At 33.0% G+C, this 20,370-nt stretch overlaps 1 protein-coding gene across 2 annotated transcripts in view; it reads right to left on the bottom strand.

Annotated features, from left to right (window-relative positions):
* LOC124372497 (cytochrome P450 4C1-like) overlaps positions 1-20,278 on the bottom strand; it is a 41,668-nt gene extending 21,390 nt beyond the window's left edge. Inside the window, exons 1-8 of one of the 2 annotated variants that reach the window (XM_046830897.1) lie at positions 20,072-20,278; positions 18,107-18,213; positions 17,649-17,739; positions 13,146-13,328; positions 12,665-12,731; positions 9,699-9,822; positions 5,200-5,272; positions 3,910-4,019 (exon numbers count right to left, since the gene is read on the bottom strand). In XM_046830897.1, the coding sequence (XP_046686853.1) occupies positions 3,910-4,019; positions 5,200-5,272; positions 9,699-9,822; positions 12,665-12,731; positions 13,146-13,328; positions 17,649-17,739; positions 18,107-18,213; positions 20,072-20,147 (831 nt within the window). In that variant the 5' untranslated portion in view covers positions 20,148-20,278. Of the gene's footprint in view, positions 1-3,909; positions 4,020-5,199; positions 5,273-9,698; positions 9,823-12,664; positions 12,732-13,145; positions 13,329-17,648; positions 17,740-18,106; positions 18,214-18,565; positions 18,571-20,071 lie in introns of those variants that run through there. The other variant, XM_046830898.1, reaches the window with a different exon arrangement.
* Between the last annotated feature and the right edge of the window lie 92 nt (positions 20,279-20,370).

The raw sequence follows: 20,370 nt of genomic DNA, 5'->3' as shown, positions 1-20,370 counted from the left end.
TTTATTCTGTAGTATGAGCAATCAAGCCATCCAAGAGGTCTACACCTTCCATAAATTTGTTGTAAGTTACTACAGCTTTCGGGCATGGAACAAAAAATTTCCTTTGATGATTTCCTATCATATCTCTTAACTTCTGTCAATGGAAGCGCACTTTCAAAAGTCGAAACTAAGGTTACTCCTCTGTTGTCAAACCATTTGATTGCTCTCACCTCAATGTCATCTTTTTCATGTTTCTTTTCTTCAAATGATCCTCTTCCTTGTGCTTTCATTTCTTTATCTTTGGGAAAGTTTAATCCGGAAACCGACCAGTCCTTATGGTAGATAATCCACCAATGCCTAGCTTAGAAAGTTCAAAAAACAGTGGCAATGAAGAAAACCAGTTGTCAAAGAAAAGTAGGTAATCTTTCTCCCTTGGAATGGTGTTGGCCATTTTCAGAACTATATTTGAGCTCGCCCCAAGATCAGGAAAACCAGGAACTGGCTGAATTTTCCCACAGTAAATTTCAAAGTTATATACAAGTCCTTTTGTATCACACAAAGCAAAGATTTTTATAACCCCATTTTTTAGGTTTTTTTGGATTGTATTGTCGAAGTTTTGAGTTCCCCTTATAAGGAACAATCTGTTCATCAACACATAAGTGCTGTTTCCTTGGAAATCATTTTGAATTTTTCCTTTTAAATGATCAATCATGGGACGAATTTTGTAAAGTCTGTCACGCTCAGGATCATTTGGATTGTAGTTCGTGTTGTCATTCAAATGCAAGTTATTTTTTATTTCAATCCAACGATTTCGACCCATAACATCTGCTACTTTTGGGACTCTTGTCAAACTTGCCCAATACATCCTTGCCCTGGGAAGGCCAAAAATTGACATTGCAAAACAAATACCAATATATTGTTCGAGTTCATTCCTGGTCAAGTTCAATGGCTTGTTAGGATTTTTTTGAATTGCAAATAAATTTGACTGATCTACAATTCTATCAAGAATTGAGTTGTCAAAAAATTCTTTTAAAGTATTCTATAGGAGAGGCACGCACAGTACTTTCAGGAAGTGTGTCTTTCCAGATAACAGGCTCTCTTACACTTTCGGCAGCATCCACATTTGTCCAAAGTGGGGGTGGAGGCTTATCTTTGTTGGTCTTCCTTGGTGCCTGCGTAGAAGTAGACGGTTCTTCCTCTTCTGCTTGACTTGAGGTTTTCATTTCGAATATTCTGCTAAGTTGTTGTCTTCTTCGGAGTTCATTTCTTCGTCTAAGGACAAACACAATTGAGTTAGATCATTATAATATTACATTTACATACACAAAGTAATAAGTATCACCAATAATGTCAATGAGCTGTGCTTACCATTATTGTATTTAGATTGCATAAATCTTTCCAGTCGGTTTGTGTGGGCAAGGTCTGGGTCGTAATCTAATCTGGGTCGGCGTCACTGTCGTCTGCACTATCATCGTCACTCGAATCAGGTGGCAGCATACAGCATTCCTCTATTTCTTCACTCGTGAGATAAACCGGAGGACGAGGATCCCTCCTTGATCGATTCATCTCTAATTACAAATATAGGTTTTTAGTTTTACAATAGCATAAATCTTCGAGACTCTTTTGTAATGAATTATGCTTATTTGGAAACAAATATATACCTTGAAAACAAAGTTTATACCCAGCCATTATGGCCCAATGTTGCAAAAAATATACTAACAGATTTTTCAGGTTTTGGCCCACTGTTGCATTAAAGACACAATGCGGAATCGAGAGTTTTCTAGGTTATGGCCCAATGTTGCAATAAAGACTCAAACGGTTTTCGAGCTGTAAACTTTGAAAATTTGTGAAAACAACTTATGTAATCAATTAATATACTTAAATAATGAAATTCTCAAACACCTAGTATTTTTTTGATTTAGCTAACTTACCTTTTTTTGGGAGTATGGCTCCTCTAAAGCTGTTGAATTGCAGAGCACGTAAAATCCAAGAATCACAACAACAAGATGGCTGCCTCTGGACTACCTGTAGTCAGTGTAGCCAAAGTTTTGCCACAAAATTTACCACCAGTATGTTTGCAAAAACGTAACAATGGGATTTAAAGCGATATTTAACATCTAAAGTCCTAAAAAAAATTAAATGTGGTATGTTACTAAATCGCAACATGGGGCCGTAAGAGGTTAAGTAATATTTGTAAATTATTGGTTTTCAACAGTCAGATAATTGTATGTAGATAAGCTAATAAAACTCAGTGATTGGCAGAATTAGCCAGATAAAATTTAAAGAAACAGTGATAATCAGGTTTGCTGTCAGTGAACAATCATTTACAGCTCAAAGTTAAATCTATAACAATATGGTTAACTTAAATCAGCTGAGCATGCAGTTTCCAACAACCTGCAGAAGTCATTACCAGTAATTTATGTTACTTCCTGTGTTAAGTTTTATTAATTAACTGCCTCAGTAATTTCCAAAATACTGACTAAAGATTTCTAATTAGTGATCAACCACTAGTTTACCTCTTACTACCATATGTTGTTAATGATAATAATAAGAATACAGAACATTGAACATGTGCACCTTGGAAAAAAACCTGTAAGTTATAATTTTTCACTACAAAATTATCTTTCAAGAAACAAAATCTTTGTATACTTTACTTATTAAAAACTTGATCCTTTACTTTATATTTTCATTCACTTTTCATACCATGGAATATTAAAAAAAAAACACTACGAAAATTTCAAAAATAAAGGGAGTAATTAGTGTCTCATATCAATGTTTACGACACCATTTTGCAATAATTATCTAGCTATCATACATGTAATTAATGTATCACAACATAAAGGTTTAGTACAATTTGGAAGCCATTTTAAGAATAAAAATATATTTTATTCTTTAGGACTGTTACTAGATGTTTGTTTATAGTAACTAATGTTGAAATTGTAATTTATGTTACAACATTCATGGCTGTTTTATCTAACTTTTGTTTATTTGTCAAGTATTACCTCATTCAACTAATCAGATTTGTTGTTTTATGTGCAATCATAATACAATAAACAGTTATAATTCTTAAAATATACTTCAACTGCTTAATTTTATGTATGTAAAAATGCTTCCAACTAATAAGAGATATTAAATGTTTACGTTTTTTAAATGTATTATATTTGTGTTCTTGAGTAATAATTTTAGGTATTTTTCAGGAATTTGTTGCCAGCAATGCAGTTTTCTTTCCAAATACTTGAAGTTTATGATTTTCAAGTATATATCAGTATTTTCTAGTATTGTTTGGCTTGGTGCTGTTTCAATCTGATTTTATGAAACAGTATTTTTTATATTCACAAATAAAATTGAATGGAAATATTTAGTGTGTTGACTGAACACTGTCTATGGCCTTCTACTGTACCATCATAATTTAAATATAAAATAATTCTAATTACTTTCTTCTGAGGCTTTGATATTTGCTCCGTATTTGTCTTTGTTGTTGCACTGTACATGCTAACACCATATGAGATGTGAGACTCCCTATGTGATGAGAGCTGAAATATGCCATAATTAAGAAAATTTTATCAGTATAAAACAATGTGAGTTTGTACTTTTATCTGTATATGCAATTAAGTTAGTCTTTTGATACGGCTTTTGATATAACAATATGCAAGCTTTGAATCTTACAAAATACTCTCTTCCAAGTGGAATGCAAGCAAGCACTCTTTTATAAAATTAAGTTAATATTCTAAGAACAATCCAAATAAATTGAATCTTCTATTTAAACAACATTTAAGCTTTTATAAAAACTTGTCATACAGTTAACCTTAAGAATAAATTAAAATAGGTAACAATATTGTTTGAATTGTGTAAAAGAAAATAAAAACCAACTTATTTTACAGGGTATTTAAATTGTAGGTAGAAAATCATGTATTTATTGATAAAATTCACCTCAAACATGAATGTATCAACTTCATCTCTTATTTCAGCATCTGTCATTCCGGCACCTTCTTTGTTATATTCCAACAGCAAATCCAAGAAAGCCTTTTTCTTTCTTATCCCTGGAACAAGATAGAAGTTTTATAACCAGAATTTTATTGTGAACCAATAGATAGAAAAGAAATGTTTATTTTATAACATAAATTTATCTTTTTATTATTAAAATTTAAAATTATAAATTAAAATGGCTGTTTGTAATATAAATTCTTCTTGATTATAATTTTTAAAATTCTTTATATCATTATTCTGATTAACAAATTCAATGCATTGGATTTTCTCTTTGGTTGTTGTTTTCATGAGTCAGTTTAAAAACTCATACTCACACAGAAGAGTGTGGAATCAGACGAAATAGGAAAATAAGATATACAATTATAGAGACAATGACAAAGAAGAGTAAAATAGGCTGAAAATTTGCTGTAAATAAAATTACCTTTAAATGAAACAAGTTTTAGGAAACCAGAAAGAAAAAAATATAAAGAAAGCCTAAATGTAAACAGTGGAATAATTACATAGATAAAGAAATACTGTATGTTTTTATCTATGGTAATGATTTTAAATGATGGGAGCAAGCATGGAGGAGATGGAAAACAGAAGAAGGTGGAGGGACATCACCAATTTAACTAAGATCCAATAGGGACAAACATGGCCATATAATAAATTTTTTATGGTTTCCACTCACCCCTAATCATCTGAACAATCCTCCCATTTGCCAGTGATAAGTAGAACACCTGAAAAAACCAAGTGTCCGAAACAGTCCTAATGCATGTGCAGTTGGGTAAAAACAAGCCTTACTAAAATAATCTGAAAGGGGGGGGGGACATTACAGAAAAAATACGATATTCAAATTAAAAGTAAAACTTTCTTCTACTTTTTGATTAAATGCTCAAAAAAGATATACTTGGCAAGAAAAACTAAAAAGCGTTCGTTTGCGTATTAATGATATCTTTAAAATGAGACATCCTACATAAGTTTATGACCACAGATAAGGCAATAAAAAGGTGTTTGAGGCTTAAAATTGTTCTTCTGGGGCAAAACTAAAGGTTGTTTAACCACAGTTGGCTTTTAATATCAAACATTGAAAATAGCTTTCTACAGCAAGGTTAGAAAAAAAGGCAGAATTATACAAGTATTTCAAAAATTTAATGAATTGTATTATCATTGTTTTGAAGTGTTATGAACCAGACAACATGAATGTTCAAATGACAAACAGGTTATATCAAACTAAGAAATAAGACAACATACCGATATCTTCATTTGTTTCATCTCCACTTTCTTCACTGGTTTCTTGCAGTTTGGCCTTCCGTTCTTTCATGACCTAAAACAATTAAAATGTAGCAAAATGCAACAAAAGTATTAAAACACTGCACTGTCTTTAAATCTGTTGCAACCTTGAAATTGTTGATTACAGCTGCCTGATGTGCTTTTAATGACTAGCCATATTAAGGAATTAAAGTTAATGTCTGCAAATTGCAGTGTGAGTGTATAATTGAAGAATTAGTCCCAGTAAAAAAAAAAATTATGGTTGCCTGTAAAGTCGGTTTTACGGGCGAAGATTTTACGTGACAACGTCTTTTTCTCGGTAGAATATTTATTGATATGAATATTATTAAATTGCACAATAGGAACAAGGAATTGAATGAAAATAAGAATTGCACAAATTTTAACTATAGAAATATATTTTGTTTACTAAAACATTGTACATAATTTGAAATTAATTAAAATTTGTTATTGTAAATGGTAAAGTTCAATAAAACATTTACTAAAATTGGAATTTGAAATTCTTGCTAAACACAGTTAAATTCTAACTCCGCGCGTGGTGATTGGTCGGTTTAGTTCGTTTGTTTGGTCGCACTGTTATGACAGGTTAGAGGTTATAATTTGTTATTTTAAATGTTTGACTAGCAATACGCGCTGTTTCTTCTCAATCGACTGAATTACGATTGATTGCAGAGTGATTTAAACTAATAATTTACTTAACACTATCAACATTTGTCAATAGTATGACATAACCTATAAACTCAGTTTCTCAACTTTTGTGTCAATCTAACAATTAATCAATCAATCATAGTTTACGATAATGAAATATCAGTGTACAATTATTTACCTTTATTGTTGTAGTTGTTGTAAATGACGGATCTAAGCACTCCACATTTTCACGAATAAACATAGTTATCTGCTTTATCCCGTGCGGCGGACCCACAGTTATCTGCTTTATCCCGTGCGGCGGACCCACTGGACGGGCATCGTAACGTTACCGGGCATTACACTTTTTCATGAGTGACTCCGAGCCGCAACCTAATTTAAGACGTTGTCACGTCAAAAACTTTCAATCTGAGTCCATCTTTTCATGGTAAAATCACATTTTCCAAATGGGAATGACATATTAATATTATTCTTTTCTGACTTAAATACTATTTTAGCTGGTACAGATTTTAAGTATATATTATTTTAGTACCCTAAAAACCATATTTTTAAATATAGTAATTCAACCAAAAAAACAATTGAAAATTCCAAAAATGTGTTTAATTTTTCATCTGCCTGTGTTCTTATAATAACAAAAATTATAACTTAATCATTGTGCATGCGAGATTTATGGAACTTACATTTTATGTAGACAACAAAACCCATACATGAAAAAAACTAATAATCTATTTATAACTGTGGTGGTTAAAGTTTTTTATAATATTTTACGAAAACCAGAACATTGTACAAAAACTTGAAAAAATACATGTTTGACATATCAGATGAACAATAATTGAAATATTATTTTAATTCTTATTTAACAATACTACAAGTTGAATTGCATATGATTTATGTATATTGGGTCATTAAAAGAGTGACATACAATCACAGGAGGGTTTATTTCTCACTGGTTTATACATGCCAGTTGAACCTACACTGGGTACAGCAAGAACCGATGTATAATTTAAATCTGGGCAACCTTATGGATGTCCAGGAGGGGCACTAATAGCAAATGTCGAGATGTTGGGGTACAAGGGTAAATCAATAGGTCTAGTCTGCTGCGGGAGATGACTGTTGGTGGAGCTCCCTAAGTATTAAGGGCAGTTCCTAGCCTAAACATAAGGACGTGTCATCCCCTGCCTGCTTTGGCTGGTAAGCCTGAGAGAACAACAAGAGTGACATGCAAAATTCTGATGTGTAACATTATTATTCGGACAATTTGAAATTTGTAAAAAAGAGTGAGCAATCTCCTTTTCTGCCTTATTTTACCTGCTTTCATGGGGCACTGGCCTGAGCTAGAATCTTATCAAACAGAATCAGGAGATTCAGTAATGAGTCAGGTTGTTAGTACCGATAAAAAGTGAAACAGTCACAGGCAAGATTTGAACCTGTGCAATCTCTAACGCAGATAATGTGGCCACCAATTCTTAGTGGTGGATAGGTTAAATTTGAAAATCAACAACCTCCTACAGGTTTCCTCTAGGTTTTATTGTAAATTTTGTCCAAGTATGAAAATCAAATAAATAACACAGTAAATTGTATTAAATTTGTATTGTATTTAATACAATAGAGAAAAAGGGGCAGGATGGGGTCACTAGTTATTTTAGGTTAACAAAAAGGCTATAAAATACAATAGAAAAATATGGAAAACTTCATATTTAATAATTCATTTTTAGTAGTCACAATAGTATATTAAAACAATTTTTCATATGTTTAAATTTAAGTAAAAAAATATGTTTTAACTGTAGACAAAAACTTCATCTTGCCCTACCAGGCGGGGCAAGATGGGATCCCAGTTGGGGCATGATGGGGGCTGTTACTGGCAAGTGCACACAGATGCACTGATTATGCATCTTCATCCTCCTGCATAGATGCAGTGGGTCCACTTCTTACATTTCCAATATTGCACCCACCCCTCAGTAGACTGTGAATATAAATAGCCACAGTAAAGGCATTCAGCATCTGAGTCCTCTTCTGATGAAGAGGAACATGAGTACAGTATTTTTGTTTCGAATTTCATTCCTTAGGCCTAATATTTTCCTCCTTGTTCTGTTCTTTTTTGTTAGACTGTTTTGTGAATGGCTTCTGCAAGTTAGTATTATTTTTCTTACCCTTGAGTTTTACTTAAGAAACTCTGCTCTAATTTTCTCTTAGCCCTTTCTTGTTTTGCTTTTTCTTTTTTAACTTTTATTTCTTCCTGGAGCTTTTTTTGTTGGACAATTTAGTTAAAACTGCAGTCTTCCCATGCTTTTCACTCTTTTTCAAATATATGTTACTGCAACTGGGAATTGGTACAGTATCTTCTGGCGTAGGCAATGTTGAATGAATTGGAACTTTGTTTTTCCCTGCACTTGGTGTGTCAGAGGCAGCTGGCTGAAGGCTTGTGGGAGTAGCAACCTGAAGGTTTGATGATGCAGCTGGTTGAAGACAATAATCAGCTAATGGTCTGTCTGTAGTCTCAGATGGTGCATAATCACTATCATTAAACGCTGTTTAGTTGACAGGCCAAGTGCCAGTTTTTTAAAATCCATTAAGTGAAGTAGTCATTGTTACTACTCTAATAAATGCATTTCCATGAGGTTTTGAGATCTAATACATAGAAACAACCCGCCCTGGCTTTGATCTCAGCCACATTGACACTTCCTAACCGTAATAGACACCAAGTGGTTTCATGAAACTTATGTCTACAGGTTGTAAGCAGTGGGTGCAGTGGGGTGGGAAACACAAGAATAACACCCCATTTTCTCTGGCATAATCGACCACTTCCATGTTTTTTGTGTGAGTAAAATGACCATCCAGGAGAAGAAGAACAGGAGACTATTTAGTACCTCAGCTAAATTCAACAAACTTTTAAAACCAATTAATAAAAAATGTTGGATTGCATCCAACCGCTAACGTGATACTCTGCCCAAGCACCAGGGGGACAGACATTCAGCAACTGATCATTGGCTTGAAGGGAATACAAACATAGGTGGCATGTATGACCCTGCAGCATTACAACAAACTTCTATTGTTACTGTGTTTCTTCTTTCAGCAGAGGTCAGTACTCCAACTTGTTTTCTACCTTTCAGAGCTATAATACTCATTTAGGTATTATAGTGACCCCAGTTTCATAACAGTTATTTATTTGACTAGCCGTAAGTTTATGTTTATCCACAACGGTTTTTAGCAAATAAAAAAATTTTGTCACATTCACTTTTTTAAATGCTGCTGCCCTAGCTGCATTTGTTACTTAGGGTTTTCTTAGTATTAACTCAGGATGTCGGCGCTTAAACTCTAGTATCCATTCTTTACCTGTAATTTGTTTGATGTTTGAAAAAACTATGTTCTTTGCCTAATTTTTCCACCCATTTATAAGCAAATACCTGAGGTCATAAGAGGTTAATCAAAATAATAATCTTTCTTCCATTTTAAGTATATAATTTATAATTTAGCAACGACTGAAATTCACTTCCAACGTGAAAACCCACACTTTTACAGAAAACATTGTCTGCAGTCCAAGCTATTGACTCAAAATGGCTGCCTCTTACAGCAAGTGTCTTTCTTGGTTGCTGCCACTAGTTTCCCACTCGATTGCAACACCTCATGTTCTAGAAATTCAAGGTACTCCATCATGCCTCCCTACCCCGTCTTGCCACTCTCTCCCCTAGTCTATAAATAAGCAGAATGAATTGTTACTAGTGGAGATTATAAATAACAAGAGTTTTGTTGAATCAGTTTTTTTTTTAATTATACACAATTACTACCAATAATACTAATCTTGGTTCTAAGTTACTTACATTTTCAGTTACACTGTGCAGATACTTGATCAACTTGTTGTGACGTCTCCCCTCCGGCAGAAAGTGAAATAGAAAACATCTCCGGATAACATCAAAGTTGCGATGTGCTATGATCTCTTGTAATCTGAGCAACAATCAGCTCAATATTAAGTTTTGTCAATTAAAGGAGAGGTCAGTATTCTAAGAAATTGACGAAAATCTAGTATGACAGGACAAATAAACAAGATGCAGATTTACTAGACCATTTATTAAAGGGACACTAAAAGATAGGATAGATAGCGGAGTACAACAGTGAGGTATTAAGTAGCAAGAAGTTATGCTGGTTACAAAACTTAAATTGTTCAAAAATAAAATTATAAATTTGGGAATGGTGAGTTGATAGAAAACTTACAATGTAAGTCTAATCTACATGCATTTTAATTTAAAGGAGCAAAATTATTTATATGAAAAATTGAAATTTATAATGAAAATTAGATTATTGCACTGAATACATGTCAGCCATTAAAATTGTTTACCATTTAGTTGAATACTAAGTGGGATACATAATTCACCCAAGAGGCTTATGACAAAATAAACTCAAAAAATATAATTTAGAACAACGAGAGCTAAAAATATCACTAGAGACATTATTTTTAAATTTCAGCCTCTCTCTTCTTACTAATAGTACAATGCCAGATTTAATTTACTGTATAAAAACATAACCTAAATTTTGTTAAACAAATTGAGTAATTTTCCTTAAGAAAGGGATCATCATCTGTCACACACTGTTCATTTGGTAAAGATGGAAAAGAAAGGATAGTAAAAGTGGTTAAAAAATAAAAAAAATTCTCACGTGACTTTTGTGGTTTAACTAAACTTTAAACACTTAAAAACAACTGTTAAACACCTAAATAACAGTTATATCAGCATTATCTAATGAGATAAAAATACTTAAAATAGTGAGTTTTATCTCCTATCTTTCTTGTTTGGTGATAAAGTCCTTTCTTAAGTGATGTTCCTCTATAAATTTCAACATAAATCTATGTTATGCTCTTAGGCAATGTAAATTAGCATTCATATTTAAAAGTATTAGTTTAATGCTTTGCCTGAAAATAGTCTGTGCATTCTTGATTTAATTCTTAGTTCTGCTCCCCTCTTCTACTATTGCATAAACTTGCCTCTTTATATTAGTCAGTAAGTGTTTTGAACACAGATTTTGATTAGTTCACTTAGTACTCCATCATGCCTCCCTACCCCGTCTTGCCCCAAAGTCACGGAACCAAAGCATTACGGTAATAAAAGCTAATAATGTAACATAATATATCCAGCACAACATAATTCATGGAAAAGTATGAGCAAAATGTTACACAATACTAACTTTGATATTACAAGTTTTATTCCTCCTGATAATCCAAACTCTTGATCCTCAGTTCTTCCATCATGTTCATAATTTGTTGTAAAACTTGAAATTTAACACATAACACAAACAAAACACACAACACAGTGAAGAAATAAATAATATGATTTTAAACACAGTTTCACAGTTGAAAACATCAACAAGTTTGAATAGACAGAAGGAAAACACTTGTAATATTATTGTCACATTCTGTATAAGCAAAATTAATATACAACTATATACTGACTAGCTAACTCGGCCACGCTTTGCTGTGGCTTGGTTATTATATGATTGACGTTATGTTCAAATTATGCATTATTACATGTTGTATTAAATTCAAGTACTATAAATAACAAGTAAGTAATAATTATAATTGATTCTTTATTGCTTATTTATAAACCGTACAAATTAAATGTTATAAATCTTTGAAAATGTTTATTCTTACTCCAAACAATTATGTCATTCTAAATTATAACTACTAATTAAAATGCAATCAAGCACAATTTTGTGCACAATATTTTGAGTTAATCTGTCTTTTGCTAATATAAATAAATTAGATGGATTACCAACAAGTGAGCATGCAAAATATAACTGGCCATGAGAGAAACATGTATTTTCTAAATCTAAGCTGCAAACGGACATTGTCTTGCCTTGAGATTTGTTAATGGTCATCATCGCAAATGCTAATCAAACAGGGAATCGAAGCCTTCAATGATATTATGGTATCTGGTTACCCGCGGCTTTGCTGGCAATTACCTAAATGCAGGGCCGCATTTACAAATTCGGCGCCCCTAGGCCTACAGAGCAAAGAGCGCACCCCCCCCCCCCAGAGGACTCTGATTACACTGACGTAGAAATCCAGTAAATTTCTTAATTACGTAATTTTGATGAACGATCATTACAATAGTATATATATATTCTGTCAATATATATATATAGAGAGAGAGAGAGGAGTGTTTTGAATAAATAAAAGCAATGATGAACCAATGAATGAGTCAACGTCGCACCCCGGACCTAGTTGACCTTGGCCACCCGCCCCGCCGAGCGCCAACACCACCCGCCGCCGCAACTTTTTTCTTTTGTGTACTTTAAAATTTATGCGCCCCCTAAAATTTTGCGCCCTAGGCCTGGGCCTAGTGGGCCTATAGGGAAATGCGGCACTGCCTAAATGATCATCATGACACGAGATTTTTATATATAAAGATATACAACTAAAAACTTTTAGGACATAACATTACAAACCATCAAAAAATAATGGCAGGTTTGGGTGCAACATTCTTATCACAAGAAAAATGTGGTGGAGCTCAGATAGATAAAGCTTACATCAATAAATTACAAGAATCCTACCTTTTTGTAAGGTGTAAGTTTGCAAAATCCAATGATTGATGCAAAATAAAAAGAGAATAAAATCCTTAAATCTTCAGTGTCTAAAGAGACTGCTTCTTTATATGTCACTGCAAAAAAAAAACTTTGAAACTTTAAAAAATTCCTATTTTTTTAATGTAATAAGTTTAGTTATTTATAAAGGAAATAAATATTTTTAACACTACGATATCTTTCTTTCAGAAAAATATAAAGATACAATACTCACTCATTCACTGCCTTGACATATTTTGATTCTTTGCTTTGAGCGTTTACTTCTAGACCCATGGCTGTTTCTGTAATAAGACTATGTTAATTATAATGTTTTCAAAACAAAATTAATAGAATAAAAAATTGTGTTCAAAAATTAATTTGTAAATAATACAACTCTTTGAGCCCCAGACAGTAATTTGGTGAATCACTTTTATTGTACAGTAAAATTGTCACCTAAGATCAGAGAGCTAAATAACAATACCTGACTAGATAAATTATATAATTGTAACTCTCTAAGCTCCTTGCAACACACACATGTGAAGGACTACATTTAATTTATAATATAAATTATTATTTGGGGTCCAGAGGGTTATATTTAAACCTCCTACACATAATTTATTAAGAATTTAATTTAAAGAAAAAACACAATATCTATCTAAACTGTATTTTTCCTCTAAATCTACTCATATTATAGTGAAGTACAAAACTATACTTGCCACTTATGATATCCAAGGAACAAAGAGCAATTGTAGGCATAATGTCAAATTCTTTTCCCACCATTCCTCCCAGTTTTTCTAGAAGGATACGAGCATTCTTCTCAAAGACTGGGACAAACTTATCCAGCACTCTGAAGTGGAAAGCTGGTGTCAATATTTTCCTGTGCTTTCTCCACTTACTTCCTGGACAATGAAAAACAGTATGAAAGCTAAGTTAAACCAGTTTTATCTGATTATTACCTTAAAGCAATATTGATTATATATTATATTAATTATTCAATAAATCAAATATGCACTCATGAACACATTAACAACACTATGTTCAAATGTGAGCAGTATAATGATGTTAATTATTCACACCATAACTAAATAGTATCTTAGACAATATTGAGAAGTAATGTTTGAAAATTACCCAAAACATCATTCAGTATCTGTTTGCCTAATGTTTTGAAGATCTTTCTTTGGAAATCTAAGTGTTTAGATTCAAGAAAACTTAGCTTATATAATTAAAATCACACAACTTTCTGTAATTTGATAATTCTAAAAATGATTATGTACATTTAGTCTATGAATTTTGAACTATTGTGCAAGAAAAGTAACAATAAAAATAATAGAAATCTATAATATATTATTTTAAAACTATATTCTCAGATGTAATCTTAAAGCTTTTCAAAAATTAGAAATTGTGGTATGGACTGAGCATAGCAATGATTACCTAATAATTTCAATTTTTTACGAGTTTCTTTTAAGTTATTTTCCTTTTGTGTAGATATGTAAGACATCTACTAATACCCGTCATTAGGTTTGTCAGTTTCGGGCCATTATTTACATGTAATCAAATGCTGAAAAAAGGAAAATCATTTATAAATTATTCATATTGTTTCTTTGCACATATTTTACCAGGTCTGTTGATTTATTGATTTATTGATTTATTGATAGAACTTAATACAAGATCATCAAGATCTGAATTGGTGTCAAACAGTATAAGCATTTTACAATTTGTCAATAATAGTTTCCAGGTTAGGCAGTTGTGGTTAATGTTCTCTCCAATTCAGGAACTCCTCCAGGCTGTAGAATGATTGGTCCAGCAACCAGGTTGTCAGTCTCTTCTTAAGCAGATTGCGGCTGATACTCTTCAGTGCTTCTGGGAGGTTGTTAAAAAATTTTGCTCCAGCGTATGTAGGCTTTGATTCATAGAGTGCTGACCTGTGTAGAGGTAATGTATAGTTTGTGGCATTTCTAGTTTGGTAAGCATGCCTATCATAGTGTCTTGGAAGGTTTCGAGAAGAGGCATGAAGTATTGTCTCTAGGATATAAAGGGAGGGTGCTGTGAGGATCCCTAAGTCCTTAAAAGCCTGTCTACAGCTGTCTCTTGTGCCTAGCCCAGATATTGTTCTTATGGCTTTCTTTTGTAGGATCAGTACACGCTGTATATTTCTTGCTGTTGAGCCTCCCCAGACCACAATGCCGTACCTTAGGTGTGACTCAAACAGTGCATAGTATGCGATTTTGCTGGCTGCTTGAGTGCTGATGGTCTTAATCCTCCTTATTACAAAGATGGCTGAGCTCAGTCTTTGACAAAGCCTATCCAGGTGTCCATTCCAGGATAGCTTTTCATCTATGATGATCCCCAGATGCTTCACTTCGCTGGTCACTGTGATGTTGGGGAGTTCAGAGACTTTCTCTCTGTTTCTTCCCAGAACAATCTGCTTTGTCTTAGACTCATTAAGTACAAGGTCATTTTTTATGCAGTATTCAGCAGCCACATTCAGTGCAATATATGAGTCAATTTCCAGGTCTTCTGTGTTTTTCTTTCCTGTTAGCAGCACTGTGTCGTCAGCATACATTACACTGTACGCATAGTCTTGGAGGTACTGTGGTAAGTCATTTGTGAATAGGACAAACAATACGGGGCCAAGCACTGAGCCCTGTGGGACTCCTCTTTGGATTGGAAGCAGGTCTGATCTGACTGAGGTGATAGTGTTCTTCAGCGTGTGTTCTACTTCTACCAGCTGACTTCTTCCATTGAGGTAGTTTTTAAACCATTTAGCCTCCACTCCATGTATTCCAAGGGCATTCAGTTTTTTTATTATCAAGTCATGGTCCAGGCAGTCGAAGGCTTTGCTAAAGTCCAGTATTAGGCTTATAACAGTGTCCCCAGCTTCCAGGTGGTCTACAGTGCGCTCAATTAAATCAATGAGGGCTGTCGCTGTTGATCTGCCACTGATAAAGCCATGCTGCCTGTCTGTTAATAGTCCATTCCACTTTAGATGTTCCAGTAGTCTGGTGAGGGCAACCTTCTCAATTACTTTAGAGAAGGTTGAGAGCAGTGAGATTGGCCTGTAGTTTGAAAGTTCTAGCTTGTCACCTTGCTTGTGTTTGGCATATACTCTGGAATTTTTTAAGCCAGAAGGGAAGATTCCTTGGGCGAAAGATTTGTTGACTATATGAACAAGAATGGGAGATAGTTCATTTTTGCAGTATTTTAATAGTTTCGCTGACACTTCATCATTTCCAGCTGAGGTTTTGGGTTTTAGTGAGTCAATGATCTTCTGGACCTCCTTGAGCGTAGTTGAATGTAATGACATGGTTTGTAAGCTTGGGACGTCATTCATGTCTAGGGGCATTTGAGTTACACTGTCATTCTGCTTAAGGGTCTCATTAGCAACATTAACAAAGTAGGTGTTAATGTGGTCAGCTATTTTTTTTAGGGTCGTCTACTAATCTCCCTCTGATTCGCAATTGCAGGTTTGATGTCTGTTCACCTTTTGGTTTTCTCTCGCCATTAACAATGTCCCACAGAGCTTTACTCTTGTTATTGGCTTGATGTATATGTTCTTCGCTAGCCAGGTGTCGGAGGGTTCTGAGCTTCTGTGTTCTGTGTTGTTTACACAGCCTGAGCAGAATACATTCTAGTGGTTAGTGATCAATCACGGAACAAGGCTGTTCATGTAGCAAGTAATTTTAGAGCAGGGAGCAAATCAAATTTTATTTAAATGTTCTTCATAAAAAAATACATTATTTTCTCTAAATTTGATTGTGTTTAATAACTACATTAATTTGAAAAACATCTATGGCAGGGTTTCTTTATAATTTATGGCAGTTAGATGCAAAAACAGTTAAATAATATTCTGCAGCAAAAACAATTTTGATAAAGTTCATGAGGTTTATTATTCACTGTACATTTAACCTATAAACAACAACAAAACAGTAAATAACAAATTTTCAACGTTTTGGGATTTTGATTTTGTAATTGTCATGTTTTCAATAAATGGTGATGGAAATCTGCTTCAGTATGCTAATCTAGAGAGTAATTGACCAATTAATGTGAGACAAGAGTTAAGTAATCATACCAACTATAGCATTCCACTTGAATGTCATTTAACAAACAATAACGATTAACACGGTCACACCAATTTGAAAAGACCTTTTGTAGCAGTTTTCAAACATACAGTAAAACTGATATGTAACACTAGAAGTACTACTACTTTGAAGAATTACAAGAAATAATAAAATACAATGTTTTATTATTTCTTAAATAGTTAGAACTTTTTATATTGTTTTTAGGACTTTGATGAAAATGCAGTATAACCTTGTAAATGAGTGAAACATTTACATAAATATAAAATTTCTCAAGAAGCAAAATGTTTTACTTACTAAAATAAATTTATATCTCATATAAAAATTACTCTTGAATGGTCCCATTTTTGTACAGTGTTTAACTCACCATAATCAACATAGTTTATTGTGTGATAAATAAATATAATAGATTTTAATTTATTTATTGTGTAATATTTAGTTAGCATCATGTAATGAATAACAAAATTTAATTCATAACCTGGATTATCATGGTCTACATTGGTAAATTCTCAACATTATTTAGACAATAGACAATAGACAATCAACAATTTTGCATTCATGATTAAAAAGAAAGAAAGATAATCAATTGGAAATGATTTTAGTTGACAAGTCAATTGAACTTAGTCAAGTGATACATGTCAAAGTAAAAAGTTCAGTTATACATAACAATTTAAAATATTCATCTGTATAGGGAACTAACTTATGAATGTTGCCAGGACAGAAGCATCAATGAGGTATGATATAAAAAGAAAACCAGTCAGGCTAAGGGTTGATGTATGAATAATTTTTAAAATGTACAACCAATTATGCTATAAAATAAAAGATTTTTATTATTTTGAAAATCATATTAGTTATCTAATAAATAAACATAAATTACTAAACTAACAGTACAAAAGCATTATATTAGGAAAATTTCAGTTTTAATGAATGTGGACTCTGGATCAATGTTACCCTTCCTCCTGCAAAAAATGTTTTAAGCAATCTACCTCTTACATTCATTCCAAATTTATCTAAATATCAACATCACATACAACAATAACAATATTTTCTAGTCAGTCAATGATTGTAAATAAGTTTAGTTTTATCACTGGTCAACTTGATTATTTATTTTAAAATTATAATAATGAAAATAAATAAATTAACCTCCACTGGTAAGAAGACCTCGATTCAGCCACGGATATAAAGGCCAATACAGAGGAGCCTTGTCAATGATGGTAGTGCTTCCAAGAACAGCCTGTGAATATATTCACCAAGGTAACAACTATCATTATATTTCAAAACACATATTAGGTGTTTTAATAAGAAATTAAAATACACATTGTGTAAAGAAGAAAACATAACTGAACATATTAATTACAGAACAGGATCATGTTATCTAGAGTAAATTATTTGAATTTTGAATGAAAGGTGAAAATTAAACATTATAGGACTGGGCAAAAAGTAAAATATGCACAAATAAAAGTCACATAAGACTAGTACTAAATAAGGTAGTAATACTGAAATTATCTTGTAAACATAATCAATAGTCTATCAATATGCTAAGCCCAAGTCCAGGTTATTTAAATAAAATTTTTATTTAAACTGTGTTTAAGAATATTCACCTCGAAATCATGTGGACTCCTGATGCACACAACTGGTTCCATTCCCATTTTTATACTGTAGACTGGCCCATATTTGTAGGAGAGTTGTTTCAATGTCTCTGTCACTTCTAGAAATCAATAACAAAACCATATAACATCAATTTCAAAACCAAATTTCATAAAATAGTTTTACAAAATAATATAATAATATTTCTCATATTATTTTTGCTAATCCTGCCCCAGTACATAAATTATAGGAAAAAGTATTGCAACCCAAAGATATCAAATTTGGACTTTTACTGGAAATATTTGTTTTTAGGCATAGATAGACAATATTCTTTATCCATAAACGTTGAGTTTAGAATTTTTGTCAATACAATAAAGGACATACAGAACATAAAATTTAAAATATTAGTTCATGATGCAATTGATTTCCAGTTCATAAAATCTTGAATAGTGTAGATGGGTCGCTGGAGAAACCAACTTTTGAGTGAGTTCTTCAAGTGTTTTCTTCAGAGAGTCTGGTAGAATGTTGAAAAAGATTGCTCCTCTGTATGATGGTTTCCTCTCATCAGTAAATGAGCAAAAATATGAGTTCCACAAACATTTTTATTTGTATGAATGCATCAGCCAGTGCCAGGTTACTGGGTATATTAGGTACTAGCTTTGTTCTCAGAATGGTGACAGAGCTGTCACCCCCAGACAAGAATATAAAGTGGACCAGAGCCATAAACCAACGAATGTGACCCCTATGTTTATAGTAGGGCAACCTTGGGGTGTGAAGGGTATCAGCTACCTCTTTAATTTTACAATACAGTTCACTTAACATTATTTTACTCCTAGTTTGGGCCATTTTCATATAAAATAGTTCCAAAGTTTGAACAAAAGTGTTTTATTTTATAGACTATAATTATCCAAATACTAAAGGTACTCTGTGTGCTGCTACAAGCTTATAGGACAATATGTTACCATGTGTCCATTATGCGTTGTTTGCATTTTTGCAAAACAAACGACAATGCTCTTGAACCTGGTACTGCAAACCCCATAGAAAAAATTCAGTTTGTTGTAGGTTACTTCAACGACAAAATGAGAAGTGCAGGCAGTGCACGAAACATGGCAAACCAAATGTCAAAACTGCTTTCCACTGTGTAACATGCCCTGAAAAGCCTGGCCTGTGCATGGGTCAGTGCTTTGAAGCTTACCATGACTCTCTGCAGTAAAAGATTGGACAGGTGGAGGTGGTGTATATAGTGTTTATAACTAATAAGAATAGTGGTAAGGCTATAATATGCGGCAGGCCGAAATTGGGGCCGAGCTTGTAACGTCAATGGTCAAAGAAAAACAAACGGAAATATCATTTGGACAATCATCCTGGACTTTCAATGAAACAAGTAAGTGATATTAGCAGCAGAGCGCTCGTAACAACAACTTTCAACAGTACGGGACTAGCACAATATGCGGCCGGCCCCAGTAGGGGCCGAAACTTGTGACATCACAGTTCCAGGAAACTCGGCCGGAAACATAATTTAGACCTTCAATCCTGCCTTTCCACCATACAAAGTAAGTTTTTTCTACATAAAAATTTGTCAGCATCCAGTAACCTTAATTATGCTTTTTGCCGCAGCGAATGTGTTAAGAACTGCCATTTTTATTGGTAATTAAAATTTATATTTCATTGTGTAATTTCATGAAACCCAACAGATAAGCAAACGTATTACAAGAACAATAATCCTAATAAGATACAATTTGTCACACTTGAATTGTTAGGATTAAATAAAAATTACTAAAAAAGAATGTTTAATGTTCTAGTGTAATTCCATTTAAGTAAGTAAAATCTACATAAGATATGTTTAAATAGTTTCAGACATTTTTGGTTATGTCCTCAAAAATATTACTTGGAATAAATTTGATGTGCAAGTTATTATGGGTAGGAATAATACTGGTAACATTTTATAATAACTTAAATTTACTGTATTTTGTACTTACCAACTTTTGGGTAGTTAAATTCCAACAGGGAGCCAATTATAGGATAAGATCTGGGTCCAGGGAATAGATCGTACATTCTTTGTGTTTTAGATTTGAACACAAAAAAGCGAAGGAATCAGGAGCAACAGGGCAAGTAGTAAACAACTCCACTATCATCTTGGCAGTGGGTCACCAAACCTAGGGAAAACTCAAATTCAATTTAAAAACAATAATAATATTTAATAAATAATAAAAAAATTACAGATGCAGCCAATTACTAACAAAACTTCCAACTGTATATAAAAATGACTAACGTAAAA

The sequence above is a fragment of the Homalodisca vitripennis genome, unplaced genomic scaffold, assembly GCF_021130785.1.
Source record: "Homalodisca vitripennis isolate AUS2020 unplaced genomic scaffold, UT_GWSS_2.1 ScUCBcl_3373;HRSCAF=8875, whole genome shotgun sequence".
Taxonomy (NCBI): Eukaryota; Metazoa; Arthropoda; class Insecta; order Hemiptera; family Cicadellidae; genus Homalodisca; species Homalodisca vitripennis.
The sequence above is the reverse complement of the archived record's forward strand: the minus strand, read 5'-3'. Positions and strand labels throughout refer to the sequence as shown.